The sequence below is a fragment of the Lottia gigantea genome, assembly GCF_000327385.1.
Source record: "Lottia gigantea unplaced genomic scaffold LOTGIsca_73, whole genome shotgun sequence".
Classification (NCBI taxonomy): Eukaryota; Metazoa; Mollusca; class Gastropoda; family Lottiidae; genus Lottia; species Lottia gigantea.
The window spans coordinates 608,315-625,551 of NW_008710453.1; the positions used below are offsets into that span (position 1 = coordinate 608,315).

A 17,237-nucleotide genomic window follows, 5' to 3' on the forward strand; every position below is an offset into this window, starting at 1 on the left:
AGGAAACATGGTCAAGACCAACCCCTTTTCGTTTGCTTCATAGGAGGGCAATAACTCAGAACAGAAAGCCTTATTCATCCTATAGGTCTCCCGCTTTTTATCAACTTCTGTGGCCTCAATCTTCTTGAAAGTACGTTTGTGTATTTTTAATTGTTAATAGGAAGATCTTATAATTATACATGTCAAATGTGTTATCAAATTTCAAACTTCTCGCTGAGACTAATCCATAAAAACGTCTCGTAAAGGCACACAAGCAGTCTTTGTCGGAGATTTTATATACAGGATTTATAGTATCAAACAAGTTTGATAATAGTCTGCAAGATAGACCGTCATCATCAGATCAGATTAATTTTTCTTTAAATTGCATGCTCCACCCGTGATTATGGACATGGTGGAAAACGACCGACAGGAGATGTTTGTCTCCTCGTGTGCCTGTGCCCGTGCCAGTCGGCGAAGCTCCTGACAAGACTTAAATCGACGACAAAAATCTCCGACAAGACCGCGTGACCACACCTTCATAGTTATATAGAACGCAAGAAATTTGCTACAAATATTGAGGTGCTCAACAAAAATAGGTGTAAGGTAACCAATAGTTCTGTTGTGACAGTGAATGAAAACCAAGGGTACTAGTATGACAGTGTATGCAAATCAAGAGTATTGGTGTATGACATGGTCACCACTCTTAAACCTGAACATTTATTATTAAATGGACAGTGTTTATGATCACCGAGTCATTTTCTACAAGAAATTTTAACGATAAATTCAGCATTTTTATTAACAGTTTATGAATATTTTTGTAACAGTCTTAGAGCTAATTGTTCATCATCAGGTAATGAAGCTCCAACACCAGACACATCTTCCTCCTCTTCTTCTTCTTCTTCTTCACTTCCCTCTTCCTCACTTCCCTCCTCTTCATCACTTCCACTTTCTCCACTTAGCTGATCTTCATCAGAATCATTTGGTTTGAATTTCTTTTTTCTTGGTCTACAATTATACAATTTCATTGACATAAAATCCATCTTTTGAGAGCATTTGGCGTTTTGAGGGAGGAGAGGAGAGGTGGTAAAATAGGTTGATATTCATGATCTTATAATTATAACATTGAGCAGGGAAACAGCATCATGATAGCCATAACACACTATGGGATAAATGGACTTTAGAGTCTCAAGGAAAGTGCTACAACTTATAAGGAACTTACTGACAAAGCAACACCTTGAGGACCTCCAAATTTGTCCATCTGACTGGTACCTAATGCATCATATTTAGAGGCTTGACAAAAAAGATGTTCTATAAGCTCTACTATTGAGTACAAAGAACTCACCTGTCATCATCACTATTTGACTGGTCAGAGTATTGCTGTGGTTCATTATCTGAATTATTATCTGAATCTTTATGATAAACAATCTCTACTTCTTCATCATCTTCTCCTTCTTCAGCCGCTAATCTTTTCTATAAACAGAGATATAGTATATGATCACATATATTCAAATGAACACAAATTTCAGTAGAATTTCGTCAGATCGAGAATGGCTAGTGTAAACTACAGACCTCCGTTTCATCAGATTTATTTGTTTAGGATAATAAGAATAATAATTTAAATTGTCAAGATTGTGGTTAGACTTTACAGTCAAACAGATCATGGTTCACTACTGCAACAAAATTAACAGCATGTTAGAGACTTTTTTACTCACCCTCATTTCCTCTAATTCCGCTTTTCTCTTCTCTTTTAATTTAATTTTTTCTTCCTAAAGATAATAAACAACACATATATTTATATTTATCCTATTACTCAATATACTATTAGGAAAGTCATATAACATGAGACACCATATTGTTACCAAAATTGACAGTGAATTCTTAAGTCCCTTTTTCAGGATTTATCCAAGACATATCAACGACGGAAAAAGGTGAAAATTTACAGATTTTAAATGATCCTATGTCAATTATTTTTGTGTGCCATCTAATCCATTGGGGCTAAGTAATAATTTTAACTAACCCTTTTTCTGAGTTTGATCATCTCCCTATAGTTTTGTTTATCTTGAACATCAGCTTCCTGCATTCTCTTTTTAGCTAACTCTATATTTAATCCCTTCTTTTCATCTTTATCATCTTCATCAGACTGGAAAAACAAAATGGCTACGTACAAAAACTGACCAACTATATGCAACTACCAGCAAGAGTGATCAACTGTATGGTCAAATATTCAGTCAACAAGATCCAGTTTGGCAAGACAATAGAAGATGAGCAGCTGAAGACAACTGACAACCACTGGTGGCAAATGGGTTTTTCAGTCATGCCTGTTCATCTAAATCCAGTTATATATCATATCCTACCAGAAGTCGGCAGTTGCAAGCAGTCTGTATTAATCCACTTGCTCCGAGATTCTCTATCGGAGAGACCATTATATGAGCTCTTGTCACTGATTACTGGTCACTTCTGCACAAACATTTTTTTACATGAATTACTCTGCATTGATTCTGATGAAGTCTTAACTACGGATATTCGAAGTTATATCTGATGGCATATATGGAGTCATACATCCAATTTTAAAGACACAAGAAAGATTCCATACTGTTCATATTTTTTACGCTTTTGAGCTATATGCAAATTGCATATATTAAGACATCAGATAGTTATATTTAGTGATATAAACACACAAGTTTTAAAATTAGAATTCTATTAAAAGTCTCACCTCTTCCTTGCCTTCTTCAAAGACTATTTTAGTATTTAATGATACATTGGCCTTTCTGGCTAATTTCTGTTTCTTTTTGACTTCTTCTTCTCTGGTGATGGTTCTAGTTTTATCAGAGGTTGATGTCAACTGATCATAGTCTATTTTCTAAAATAACAAATAACATCCTGTCATAGGCTGATGTGAGATACTGAAGTCATACTTTCAATGAAACATTTTAAAAACTGCTTCATCTGCATTTTAACAACTATAAGGTCAGTCAATCATGTGCAATAGGAGTAATTTAGTTTCAAAATTTGTTCACACTGTCTCTACTTTTCATTCTACTTAACCAATTAGACAATGTTCATCATCATCAACCCGTCCCCCCTTCTCTTCTTCCCTGATTGGACCTTCAGGTCAGCATGTTCAAGTATAAACAAGAAATATAATACTGTAGTAAGAATACTTGTAAAAGACATTAGTCTCCAACAACCTCCTTCCAATGTTAACAAAGCTGCATTTACAAATGCTATCAACTTAGACTGCAGAGACTTCAGCTGAGACTAACAACAATGGATGGTCACTACAAGAAGCTGGAAAAGGGTATATAACCATATTATTTTCATTATAATTCAAAAACACTTACTCCAAAACCTTCTGGTACTTCAATATCAACCTGTTTTACTGAGAAAAGTTGTTCCCCTTCATCATCAATTTCAAACCCCAGAGCAGACATTGATTTTGTTTGACTGTCATATGCACACACCATTTTATCTTCTGCTTCTTCTTCATTACCACTTTCATTTTCTGATTGTCCCTCCCCATCACTATCACCAAATGTCTGATGTTTATTTGTTTGTTTTGATGTGTTACTTGTGTCTGATAATGTCTTTTTGTTGTGTTTTTGTAAAAATCGTATTCGGGGTGGAAATGCTAATCCAATTGACCTGTAACACAAAATTTTCAAAACAAAATTATAACAGATAACTAATTTACAATATATTTAACATTTGCAAGTGAAGCAATTTCATGCTTAGCTGTTAAGTTAGGAAATATAATCTTGAGATCTCTGCTGTTGCTTCAATGAGTTCCCTTAGTTGGCTTTATGTATGCATACTGGGATCCCGATAAAGACAAACCCCATGTCAGCAGTGAGAGATGAGCTCTAGTCTACTAACCTAAAAAGTTTGTTTTCAGTGAAGCTATTGTTCAAGAAATTAAAAATCTGTCACTCACCTAGCATATAATTCAGTGTCTAATTTACTAACATCAAAAATACTTTTATCTTTCATTAAAAATACATTCTTTATATATGCTTTAAATGCCTAGAAAATATAAAATTTTACTGTCATTTAGAAGGTACAGAGAGATGACTTCGTGTAAGGCAAAGAAATAATTTGAAAAAAAATGTAGAAAATTCATATTTTACCAAAATTGTAACTTACCCTTTGTGCCATAGCCTTGAGTTCTAAACAGGACGCACAATTAGCTTCTAATTTACATTTTAAATTGACTATTTTCTGTTGATTTACTCTAAAATACAGATAAAGATTGTTTAATGTCCATCTATAAATATCAGTGTCCTAAAATTAATCACATAAACTAAGGTAGAATATCAATGAAAATGACCACTTAGCATGACCCATTAAAAAATCTTGAACAAAAATAAAACCTTCATTGAAAAAGGATTGATGTGTGAAAGCACCAAGCAGATCAGTTTTAAATTTTAATGCATCAATGCATTATGAATCAATATAATGTTTAGTATGAACTAAATCTACCTAATCTAGGTTTAAGAAAGAACAAACCTGATTTGGTTAATTGGTATTTTTCTATCAGTTAATTGTTTAATCATAGATTCTTCTTCTGATGGTAATAATATTAATAATGCTTCTCCATTCTTCTCAAATCTATCAAATATACATATCATAACATACATATATCATAACATTTTAAGCTCATAAAAAAATTCTTCAAAAATTTCTTCTTCTAAATTTGGAGAAAAAAAAACAAAACACTTCAACTGAAAGACTGTTGTATTGTATGGAGAATCATTATACTGTGATGTTTAGTATCTTGTTAACCCTGTGAGATATCATTGTAAGGACAGAATGTTACTAACATCAGACGTCACTGATAACAGTATCAGTTATAACTTACCTAGCAGTTCTACCAACTCTATGTATATAAGTATTCACATCTTCAGGACAATCCATTTGTACCACCCAATTAACAGCAGGTATATCTAGAAATATATGCGACAATCTAATCATCCATTACATCATACCATCTATAATAACTATATGGAAATGAACGGGACTTCCATAGTTTTGTTTGATTGCTGAAGAATCAGATTCAGATTTCAATTCTGAAAAGTGATGCTGGTAGTTCAATTTCCGTTCTGACAGCTGGATAATGAACTTTTTATAGTATAACAGTAACTGCATACTTAGTTGAATTGACTTCCTACCTAAGCCTCTTGCAGCAATATCAGTAGCAAATAATACAGCATGTTTCTTCCGACAAAATTTATCATAATTCTCCATCCTCTTTATTTGATTCATTCCACCATGTAGAGCTAGTATTGTTTGACCAGGTCGTAATAATCTGAATGCTTCATGAATATACCTCACCTAGAAAAGTAAGATTTACAGCACATCTCACTTATTTATGTTCAAAGATAAAGACCTTGGAGGACAGTTTTTGGCTTTTTCCTACTTAAGAATTACACATCTTCGTCCTTACAAAATTTACCAACTAAATATCATTTTTACAACAGCAACACTCAACCATACAATTTAGTTTGTCATAGCCATCAGATGTTAACATTATAGTAGTGAACCATCATTGATCTAAACTATCGTAATATAGCACTATTTTTTTGAGTTTTAGAAGAGCTCAGAAGTGAGGAAATTATTTGCTGAGTAAATATCATATATATATTTGCATGGTAATGTGTTACTACAAGACTGGACGCTGCCACTATAATCAAATAGCAGGTATGGAACATGATTAATTCACAAAATGGCTGCACCAATTGAAGATTTATTTTCCTTATGTTGATGTATGGCTTCCTGACTTGATATCTAAATAATCTTCACTACCTTTTTGTCTGTTTCTCAATAGCAGATTTTAAGTGAAATTGAATCAGTACGCTCATAAGATTGGTACATGTAAACTTACCAATTTACAACAACTAATAAATACTAAAACTTTACTGTATAGGTGATTTTTAACAAAAGACCATAACACATTTATTTTATGATGAAGTTCACACACAATGTAACTCTGAAAGGGAAAAACAATTGACATTTTCATACCTATATCTATTACATGCCATTTACAAAATATGCATTGATCAAACAGAAGAAGCCATAAGAGCAATAGGCTCTTTACCTGTATTATATCAGTAACATCATTTCTATTGAAACAAACACCAAAGCCACCAGGCAAAATATGAAGGTATACTTACTTGTTCTAAAGTTGCTGGGGTACTGTGTTTAGCATGTTCATGTACTGATACATACATAGGATCTTTTAAACTTAATCTAGCTAAATCTTTAACTGATCTGAAAATAACAATACACTATTTCAATACACAACTTCTAAACTAATATTAGTCATAGACTGGGTACATGTAGCACAGAAGTTAAAATTCTATTAAGATCCTCAAAAAAACACAGCTTTTAAATCTTTAAATTAAAGTCTTTGACCTACGTAAAATAATATTTTGGCAAGTGTTGCTCAAAAGGCTGTGCATGCTACTTATTTCAGAGCACATGATGTCACTCAGCAAATGAGTTTGTCAAGACTTGACAGCATTTTACAGACCTACTCATATATATTTCCAATCTATGCAGACCAAATAAAGAGATTTATAAAAGTAATTGACAAGAATTCAAATTCTTACTTGGTTTGTGTAGCTGAGAACAATAAGGTTTGTCTGGTAGAAGGTAAATTTTCTATAATAGCATTCATTGTCTCAGCAAAACCTAAATCTAATATTCTGTCTGCTTCATCCAACACTGAAATATAATTAAAAAATTTCAAGGCAAAGTGTGAACAGTCAATACCATCTCTACTGTGTTCACAATATTGTTCGCAAATTGAATTTTACAGAGTATTTCTACATGAATTTGAATATCAGTGCATATTGTCTTAAAATGACTTTTGATTGATAAAAATATAATAATTCTCAAGAATAAGAAACATACCTAATATTTGTAAGGAATCGGCTGTAAAATTATATGTTTCTCCCATATGTTGTAATAGTCTACCTGGTGTACATACTACAATGTTAGTAGTTGTCATTCTCTCCTTTTCCTCTCGTACATGCTACAATTATAGACCATAGTATAACTCAGTCCACAAACAGTGGAAGTAGTCTCTTTGCAGACCACTATTTCAATAATTGAAATAATATATTACATAAAAAAGGCCAAATTCTTTATTCGGATAAAATGCTTAACAAAAATCGTGTTGATGTTTTTGACCATCAAATGATAGTTAGTGTCCTCAAGACATTATGTTTTCTTTGTCCGTTCCACAAAAATCTGGCCTAATATCTCGAAAATACCAAGTTTGATGTTTGAATCAGATTTTTGAGTCAGTAAGTCAGATTTTTGATTTAAAAAGGATTTTTTTAAATGAAAAAAAGATGGATCAACAGTTAGTTATTTAATAAAATAAATGAAAAGAACAAGTTACCTTTCCGCCAATCACCAATCCAGCAGAAAAATCATGGCTTGTACCAATCTTCTTTAAAACTTGAAATGTTTGAAAAGCTAGCTCTCTGGTAGGAGAGATAATTAAAGCCCCCATACCATCTAATGGTGTCCATTTCTCCCTGTATAGATGTTCTAATATCTGCAAGATAAATAAATATGTTATGGACAAATTGCAGAATTGACAAAAACTGGACCAGTATAAGAACTCAAAGACATGCAAATAGTATCTCCATACCTATTTCATTATTCATAATTGAATTCCAGGCATTTTACACTTGGGAGCAGGTATAGGAATAGCTTTGATGAATTAACTTAAAAAACCATCATAAAAGAAGGACGTTTACTTACTGGGATTAGAAATGCCAAAGTTTTGCCAGAACCTGTTTTAGCAGCACCTAATATATCTTGTCCTTGTAAAGCCAAACCTATTGCTTCTCTCTGAATATCTGTTGGTTTAATATATTTAGCAGAAGCTAATCCTAGATAAAATAGTAATAATGAAGATCAACTGGTCATTTTTAGTGAAATCTTAAACCATTTCCATGATTTAAATAATATTAAGGTAACCATATTTCTTGACATTATTTCACCTTTAACAGAAAATACTAGCCCTGTAAGTTATGCAAAGCCAAACTATTATGCCAAGTGTTTCACACCTATGAAACCTCTTTTCACTCTTGGGATACAAATCATTGGGTTATACAAACCAGATATAGTCTTGAAACAGCCTATTCTTTTATCATTTTAGATCAAATCAATGTTTACCTTCTAATGTCAGCTTCGATAGAGGAAAATCTGTAAACTTTTCAACTTTTGAAGTATTTATCTGAAAATAAAATCATTAGAGTTAAGGTAAATATAGTGATATTGAAGCAAAATTGAGTTATGTTCCCCAAACTACTAATTGACTCGTTAATGGTTCAGCATTGTTCAGATTCAAAAAGAGGTGTTTGGCTATCCATGGCACAGAAATTCTCGTTTGGTTTTCAAGTAATTTAATAAAATTATTTCATGAAAATTTAGTCATCATAATATCATTAACATAATTTAGTGCTTTTATCATAACTCCATTATGTAAATAAATAGAGGGCTGGAAATGATGAATTGCTGGAGTACCAAGTGTCAATTTAATAGTGAAAAGTTAATATTGATGTCAATAATGTTATGTTATGTTATGCAAGCCAGTGGGCTATGGCCATGACTATGAATGGACAGGGGATTGATAGGGAAGGATCTTCCTGTGATTTTCATGTCATCTTATCGGTATAAATTGGACAAAAAGTTGCTACTCATCGTCTGTCACAGAAAAACAAATCGTATCCGATAGAAGACCTAAACTAAGAATCATTGGTTGGCTAACATGTAAAGTGTCAAGAAGACGCACGTGGTTTTGTTTACATTTTGTCGACTTACAAAGAGTGCCTTACCTCTGAATATTTTCCTTTAAGTTCAACGACCTCTTCATCAATTAGCTGCCACTTTTTCTTTTTAACTTCGGGAACATGTTTCTTGTGTTTTTGTTGGAATTTGTCCCTTTTCTTGGGAAACTTTCCAGTTTGAGGCACCAATTTCCTTACATCCATCGTTTATTTCCACGGTGGTTAATTTTACCTCCTTAACAGAAGATCACTGCGCAAGGGGAATAATAATGGAAGCAAATGTGACTACAGACTACAACAAATAGGACAAAATCATAATCGAACTTGTAACATTTGAGCTTGGGGAACTCTTGATAGAGACATCAGCAAGAAAAGGGAAATAATGCATTGCTGTTATTCACCTTCACTTGAAATACCGGTACTGATAAAACTCTTTATTTAAACGGGCATTCTGCTTTTTTGGTAAAAAGTTTTCATTATCAAAAACGTGTAAATTATACCTAAGAATATTTCTAAAATTTGCTATTTATATCTATGTATCTACTTGATCAAACTGAATTTGTTTTAAAAGGGTTAATTGTACTAATTGTTATTTAAGCAGTTTGACCTAGTTTAGGGGATTGGTTTTATAATGGCTGGCTGTATTTAGTTGAAATCCCTAAAAAAGGTATCAGACATATCCTTACAGTAGTTTTCTAACATCTTGCAAAAAGCATAACAATTTTGAAAAGCTTACGTAACCTTTTAGGTAAAGTTTTGATGTTAAAAAATTTAACAGCTGGATTTTTTTAGCTAAATCCTTCAGATACGTTATGGGATACATTTCTATAGATTTTGGTTCATAGTTTTCACAAATTAAAAACAAAAATTTTTTCGACCTACAAATCAGAATGTCCCTTTAAATATTGTCATTAATCAATATTTTCCATTTTCACTCACAAAACTTATAAAATGAAACTATTTTATTCTGTTCAATTTAGCAATATACATGGGTCCAAAATTTTTGGTTAAGGAGGGAATCACTAATTGTCCATGCCTACAATTATGAAAAAAAGTGAATGTGTCTTTAAATTGTTGAGTTATGATTGAAATGTCTTCAACACTGACATCAATTGGAGTATTTTGCCAGATTTGTTCTAATGCTGCCTGTATAACCCCATCATTCTGTGGTGGTGATAATGTACAGGTTGAATAAACAATAGATCCCCCTGGTTTACAATGTTTAATACCAGATCTGGAAAATGAAGATTAAAATTACTTGCAGTATGCGATCGGGTAAATTTAGTTGCGGCAGTCAAATGCACGCCTCCTTAAAAAATTATCACAAAAACGACCATGGTGCAATTAAAAATATGAGTTGGTGAATTTTAACCAATAGAAAAACCTTTTTCATACAAGAGGGGATGCCCGTAAGGAAGAAAGCCCCATTATCCTAAGCTTTTCCAAAAATATCTTTAACATATAAAGAGCTCACTGAGCAACAGGGGCCAATCCAAATGGAAATTAATGCATTAATAATACCAAAGAAGACACACCAGATTAATGTTCTATTAAATTTGACGGTGGTTGCTTTTGGTATTTTTGTGACACATACATCAAATATAGGATGAATTGTATTCTGTAACAAAAATACTCACACAAGAATATCCTTTTGAAGTGCAGACATTTTAAGTCTCTTGTCTTCCCTAACTGGTGAAAATATATTATTAGAATCTGATAGAAGACTGACTCTATCACAATTACATGGTACATCTACTAAAACCTAAATAGAAATAAATACATGGTGACACTATAAGATCTATTTTCAGATGACCAATGAAAGTCTTGTCATTTTGGTAAATTTCCAAAATAAGCTATCACATTAACCATGCCTTTAAATAATGTGTTTTACACAAAATAATATATTTTAATTCTACTAGAACCACAACCACCTTGACTTCCAATGTTTCTATCAAGGGAAGTGCAATGCTTTGACAAGATTTAGTCCCTGTCTTAAAGAATCCATTGAAACAAAATGCTGTTTAAAAAGAATATGTGGTAGCCTTCTTTTTTCAATGAAGCACTGTATTCCTTGACCATTTTAATTTTTTGCAACATTTAGAAACAGAAGCACTTTAGTTCCAATTTTCACCTTCATTGTTACACACATTAGAAAATAAGTCTCCAACATCTGGACCAAATTCACTACTAGAAAAAGCCCCTTCAATTCCACAATTTATACACAAAATACATTGTGAACGGGCCTAACACAAGGCAAAGTTCAGGTCATACAAACCTTATCAAAACTATGAGGTAGTGAAAGTTGACGGGCATCAACACATGATGTATCTACATACTGATGAGATAAAGGTACGTAATACTTTAAAATTGTTTTTAATCGGGCTATTCTACTAGCAGATATATCATTGCTTGTTATATACACTGAAAGATATAGTTGACAGTTAACACATAATACCATACAATCTACATCAATCAATAATACCCCTTTCAGATATTAGAGCAGACTGAAGCACAATAGGTTACAATGTTGGAATGGCATCATTTTAAGTAAAGGTTAATTTAAGGTAAACTGGTACATCAGAATCTAATTTTTTGGGCAACACACAAACCACGGTCAGAAATTAGAATGATGGAAATAGAGGATATAATTTTCCCTGAATCAAAGGTTAAATCTCTATAATTGCTGTACATGTATATGTAAAATAAGGAACCAGCTAAATCAACTCACCACCTGGTATCAAAGATTGAAGCATAGTTAATGTTTTACCACCTGGTGCTGCACATAGGTCTAAAACCTTTTCACCTGGTTTAATGTTTAAACTAATTACTGGTAATATTGATGAAGCATCTAATAAATAATAACCTGTGGAAAATAACAATAATATTACTAATAATATTGATGATACATTTAAAGCTAATAACTTGGAAATTATAAGCAAAAAACTTTACATTTATAATGCCTTCTAATGCAATTACTTAAAGTATATGAAGGCTGAGATAACAAAAATTTGAATTAAAAAGTAAGTTCACACTTACCTAACAGTTTTGATTTGTCTGGTTTAGGGGGAGGAAAATCAGAAATGTTGCCAGGTTTATAAGTAAAAACTTTCAGATTTTCTGGTAAATCTAATTTTTCACCATCTTTGTTCACCTTGACATCCACATTTTTATCAATAAAAACACCTGATTCCACTTCTCGCTGTATTCTGAGTTCCCGAGATGTATAGGCTTTTTCAACAGGAACAAAATCATGCAGATCATAATCTCGAGCTAAATTTGGATCCATACCTTCCATGTCAGATAGTCTAATGGAGTTTGCATCTGTAAATGATGAATAGTGAAGGTCTTCAACCTTTGGTACAGAATCCACATCTGAGGTATTCCAGCCACTTTTAGCATTTTGAGCTATTTCAATCATATTCTTAGCACCAAGGTCTTTTAAGAAGTTCTCGGTTTCATTCTGACAATAATTGTTCAATACAGCTCCATATTTTTGGCCAGAGAGAAGTGAAACTCTAATTGAAGGCCAAAGATCACCATAGACTGGTTTGAAATAGGTATCAAAGTATCCTAAAGCTTTCTCAGTTGGTAACATGGGCTTGGAAACCTGAAAAAAATACAAAATATATCAGCCTTATCTTCCAGTCCTAGTTCTGAGGTTCTATAGCACATTCCGTTAAAGCGATGGTTCTTTACATGACGTCATTTGCTTGGTTACATTGAGCAAATGGCGGCTGTGGGCTTCGATATATCGATCGGTGTGTGAAAATCTGATGACCTTGAATAAGTCATCTTTACAATACTCATAATTCCTGTCGACCCAGCTGTAGATGGGTACACTTGTCACAAGAACTTGAAGAAGACAAGGAAGAGTCTTTGTTAGTTTTACAAGGCAAGTTTAGGCTATCTGAGCCTTGATCTGCTTTGGAATTTACCTTGTTATACTTTTTCTTTTTCCATCTTTTCACTACCACCAATGTGTTTTCCTTTTTCAGGAAATTCGTATAGTTACAAGTTGTTGACAATCTGATGATCATTTTTACTTATTCTCTAGTTTCAGTTTGTCCATTGACATTGTAAACAATACCATGTGCTTCCGGCGGAAGTGAAATTTAAGGTTGATATGCAATATACAAAACGCTCTACCATTGGTCAATATAAATAGATATATTTATATAGACCAATGAATAGACTTGTCACATTGCACTTTGGCTTTGTTTTGTCAATATTCTGTGAGGCCACGTCTAGAAATTAAATTTGTTCTTAATTTTTTAGTTGGAATTGATTATCTTAGTAAGCTAAGTATAAAACCCGTAATCTTGTTTAAACAATTTGACTTATTACAGACCAAATGCAGAATCAATACAGTATGCGAAGTCCAGGTGATTATATTTGTTATTTGTTGTATTCTCTCCGATTTCTGTATAGAAAAAGCAAAGAAAAGCAGTTTACTTTCACTTTGGTCTGTGCTCTTTCCAAATTGCATGATACTATAGAGTACATTTGTGGCAATTTGTTGACATTGTTTAGTCATGTTGCATAAATGAATTGAATACACCTTTTTTACAGTGGATATGACTTAGTTTATAAAGACACAAATTTATACAATAATATGTTGATTTGTTTTGCAGCTGTCAAAAGGCTGATGAAAGAAGCTCAAGAACTAAGAGAACCCACAGAACAATATCATGTTCAACCATTAGATGTAAGCATTCATTTGATTTAGGCCTACTGAACAAAGAATTGCAAATTTTGATAGCATGAAATGAGTTCTTGTTAACTGAAACAAGATAGTTTTGGCTATCTTGCACAAGCCAAAGCTTGTAGCTTATACAGTCAAGTAACCTAATTTCGTTCTAACCTATTTTTCGTGCATTTCCGGAAATGATTAATAATTTACATGTGCGGCCTCGCGTGACCTCCGCAATTGCTTGTTTTGATAAACATGGGTAATCTCTACAATATCAGCTAGTAGAATGAATTCAGTAGTTTCAAGCAAGGTAAAATGTATTAATGTATACTTTGACAAATACAAAATGGCGAATTTCAGTTATTACCAAACGTCGTCATTTTTTATCGGCCGAATTTTTTTATAATCCCAAGAATTTAGAATGATCTGACAAATTTAAAATAAACCTGTTGTTTTTTTTTAAGGATAATTTATTTGAATGGCATTTTACAATTCGAGGTCCAGCTGACTCTGATTTTGATGGTGGAATTTATCATGGAAGAATTATTTTACCACCAGATTATCCAATGAAACCACCAAGTATTATATTATTGACAGTATGTTTCTAGTATTGATTATTGAGACAATTGACAATAATTTTCAAAGTGAATCAGGTAGATCGAGTGTTTAAAAATCAAACAGATTGATTAAGTAAATATTACAAAATCATTGTTAGTAAACCCACTTACAAATTCCTTGATATTGGTGCGTAGTACCAAATAACTATATACATGTAACTTTAAATAAATTGCATTAATAATTTGCAGCCCAATGGAAGATTTGAAGTTTATAAAAAGATCTGTTTAAGTATTTCTGGACACCATCCAGAGTCTTGGCAGCCATCTTGGTCAAGTAAGTCATATTTTACTGTTCTGATATCAAATTTAAGAGTACCATACCATGTCTTAAATTGAGCTTTGGTCACCTTATAAATCTTTGATTTATTTTTAATGATCAAAATTTTCGTCTCAACATTTGGCACATGTAGCAAATTGATTCTTAGAAGGATAAATGTCAATTTTTGGCTTATCAACTTTGATTTCAGTCAGAACAGCATTATTAGCCATTATTGGTTTTATGCCTACCCATGGTGCAGGAGCCATTGGTTCATTAGACTACACACCAGAAGAAAGAAAAGTTCTGGCTAAAAAGTAAGATATTTATAAGATTATATGGGTATGGGAAATTTTGCAGATAGAAGATTCAATCCTTCTATTGGATTCTTTAAGAACATGAAAATCTGCTTCTGCATAAGGGTGTTCTGTATAAACAATATGTATTTGTATATGGTAGAGCAGACATTGTAGTGGTCACGAATTTTTGCTATTTTTAGATCATCATAAATTGAAACTTTTGTCACCATGTTTTGTAGGTAGGTTGACTGCTGATGGCTATGTTGAGAAGTCTAGAGATTTAAGAAATGTTAAGGTTTTTTTTTTCATTCAAATTTTTCTGATATGCTGAATCAATTTTCAGATCAAACGATTGGAAATGTGAGAACTGTGGATGTATTGGCCATATTCTACCTCCAGTAACTAAAGCATCTGAGAAAACAACTCAAGAGGCAAAAGAGTTAGCTTCTCAGATTGCCTTTCAAGGTGAAAAACCAAAAGATGGTTCACAGTCAAGTAGCACACAAGCTGAAAGTAATTCTTCATCCACTACAACATCATCAGCAACAACATCAGCAGCAACATCAACTACTGAATCAGCATCAGCAACTACAAATAGTGGTCAGCTACCACAGTTACCCTGGAACCCTTTTATGGCAAATGGTGCACAGCCTGGCATGATGACTCCACCATTTGGATTTCCTTATCCAATGCCTCCTGGTGCTTCTGGCAATACCATGGTTCCTAGATTCCCCATGCCATTTTATGCACCACCAATGTTTCAACCAGGATTTCCAATGCAAAATATGGGAGCATGGCAACCACATCCTATGACAAATTTCCTACCTCCTCCCCAAACATCTGCAAGCTCTGCTAGTCCAGCAGAATCATCAACAGTGACCTCCAGTACTCCGGTTACTTCTAGTCAGACTTTATCATCAACCAACGGTACCACACAAGCATCTGAACCTGCAAGTAGCTCAACTCCTACTACATCTTTTGCTTCATCATCAACTTCTCCAGGTTCTACAGCCACAACATCAGAAGGTTTGAGACAAAGAAGACTAGCACCAACTCAAAATTACCAAAATGCTGAACTACCTGTGCATGTGAGGTCAAATGAGACCTTTTCCTTGTTTTTGATAATATTTTTAGTATGTGCAATTGGACTGTTGGTTTTACGACGTTTATATGTTGCATTCAATTGGGGATTTTTAAATGAAGAACTTTGAAAAGTAAATAATGGTTATTTTGATGAAATGTGTTTGCTTCTGTTTGGGCACTTATCAGCCATACTTTCAATGCTTTTAAGTAGTACCAGAATTATATTGTGACTTCTCGTTTTCCCTCAATTAACATTGTGAAAGTTTCAAATGATGAGACAGAAATATCATAAGTTAGAGGCTGGAGGAAAAAAAAAAAAAAAAATTGCTGATGGTGTACTCTTGCCAAATTGTTCACGCCTGCTCTTTTTTATGGTGGAGTACTATAGCCTCCAGCTTTTCAAGTAATTGTTAATATGTATGTATATTGTATGCATGTTATGGTAAATAAATTGTACATACTAGTATTTTATATACAGTTGTCTGTAGTTATATTCTGTTCTGTTGATGGAGCTCAATTTAGGTTTCCCGAAGATATTCTCCTTGGCAGAGATGTAGTGTTTCAAATAATACTTTCAATCATTTTGCATTTAATAGTGTGCCCCACCAGAAGTATACAAATAAAAAAATTGATTTTAATTTTTTTTTTATTTCTTTCAAATTTTGTTTGACAATTCATTCATATCTCTGACATAACAATAGGATTAAAATAATTCATTTTGTTTATGTACATATTACATACACAGATTAACACAGTAAACAAAGATGATTGTGTGTCTAGAAAAAACTTTATTTAAACGGAACAATATGAGAGAATAAGGTTTCTTAAAGTGATATATTGTCTAACTATTTGTGTTACTAGCTAAAGTTCTTCATGCATAACTTTGATGTCATCAGTTATGATTGCACATGAAATTTCGAAAGTGCTACATAAGCTGAAGTTCATCTCTATCAGCTAAAAATGAAATATGCAATCCCTTACACTGGAGAAAATCCTCGCAAATATGTTGATATTTGACAAAAATATCATCTCTTTGTCTGATTTGGTTAATTGACTGTTTATAGATGTCAATAAATATAATAAGATGATGTAATCATTGTCCATTAAATAATGGAACACACAATATTCTGGTATACTACTCTTGGGCTTTTATTGTACACATCATATCAACAATATATTGAAATTGTGTACCATTATTTAATGTCATCTTTGTTAAGTTATTACAATGCTTAATCATAAATGTATTGGATTGTCACTGGATATATAAGGTTGGGTTGTTTGATGATAATACACATTTATATAAAGGTCTTAATATGATTATAGATGAATTATACAGACAATAGTAATTATGAACACCATGCCATTTGATGTCACCGTAGGACAATATGATGATAAACAAGTATGAACCACTATATAAATGCAACAATGATTATTTTAGTCGAGCTAAGATTTTTGTGCACATTCAGGGATGATAACAATCAAAAGACAGAAACAATCTGCTTAAGTTAAGGT

General features: G+C 32.8%; 4 protein-coding genes across 4 annotated transcripts; 1 reads left to right on the forward strand and 3 right to left on the reverse strand.

Annotated features, from left to right (window-relative positions):
• Window positions 1–756: 756 nt before the first annotated feature.
• LOTGIDRAFT_221657 (hypothetical protein) lies at window positions 757–3,621 on the reverse strand. Its single transcript, XM_009066092.1, has 6 exons — window positions 3,321–3,621; window positions 2,693–2,839; window positions 1,997–2,119; window positions 1,692–1,745; window positions 1,322–1,449; window positions 757–984 (listed from the first exon to the last, which is right to left on the reverse strand). Exons 1-6 carry the CDS (start codon window positions 3,441–3,443, stop codon window positions 783–785), a joined length of 777 nt encoding a protein of 258 aa, XP_009064340.1. The 5' UTR covers window positions 3,444–3,621; the 3' UTR covers window positions 757–782.
• LOTGIDRAFT_81796 (hypothetical protein) lies at window positions 3,564–8,951 on the reverse strand (the record flags this gene model as incomplete). Its single annotated transcript, XM_009066044.1, has 14 exons — window positions 3,564–3,621; window positions 3,911–3,999; window positions 4,120–4,207; window positions 4,483–4,584; window positions 4,835–4,919; window positions 5,145–5,307; window positions 5,858–5,962; window positions 6,147–6,243; window positions 6,585–6,699; window positions 6,889–7,009; window positions 7,382–7,540; window positions 7,750–7,880; window positions 8,167–8,227; window positions 8,829–8,951. Coding segments are annotated over 14 exons (1,497 nt in total), but the record flags the coding sequence as incomplete, so codon positions are not given.
• A 786-nt stretch (window positions 8,952–9,737) lies between these two features.
• On the reverse strand, window positions 9,738–12,384 carry LOTGIDRAFT_131154 (hypothetical protein; the record flags this gene model as incomplete). Its single annotated transcript, XM_009066093.1, has 6 exons — window positions 9,738–10,014; window positions 10,418–10,542; window positions 11,056–11,201; window positions 11,512–11,643; window positions 11,817–11,931; window positions 12,142–12,384. Coding segments are annotated over 6 exons (1,038 nt in total), but the record flags the coding sequence as incomplete, so codon positions are not given.
• Window positions 12,385–13,001: 617 nt separating this feature from the next.
• On the forward strand, window positions 13,002–15,960 carry LOTGIDRAFT_196190 (hypothetical protein). The gene is made up of 7 exons (XM_009066094.1): window positions 13,002–13,162; window positions 13,412–13,485; window positions 13,935–14,066; window positions 14,277–14,361; window positions 14,555–14,660; window positions 14,986–15,239; window positions 15,582–15,960. Exons 1-7 carry the CDS (start codon window positions 13,132–13,134, stop codon window positions 15,851–15,853), a joined length of 954 nt encoding a protein of 317 aa, XP_009064342.1. The 5' UTR covers window positions 13,002–13,131; the 3' UTR covers window positions 15,854–15,960.
• The last annotated feature ends 1,277 nt before the right edge of the window (window positions 15,961–17,237 follow it).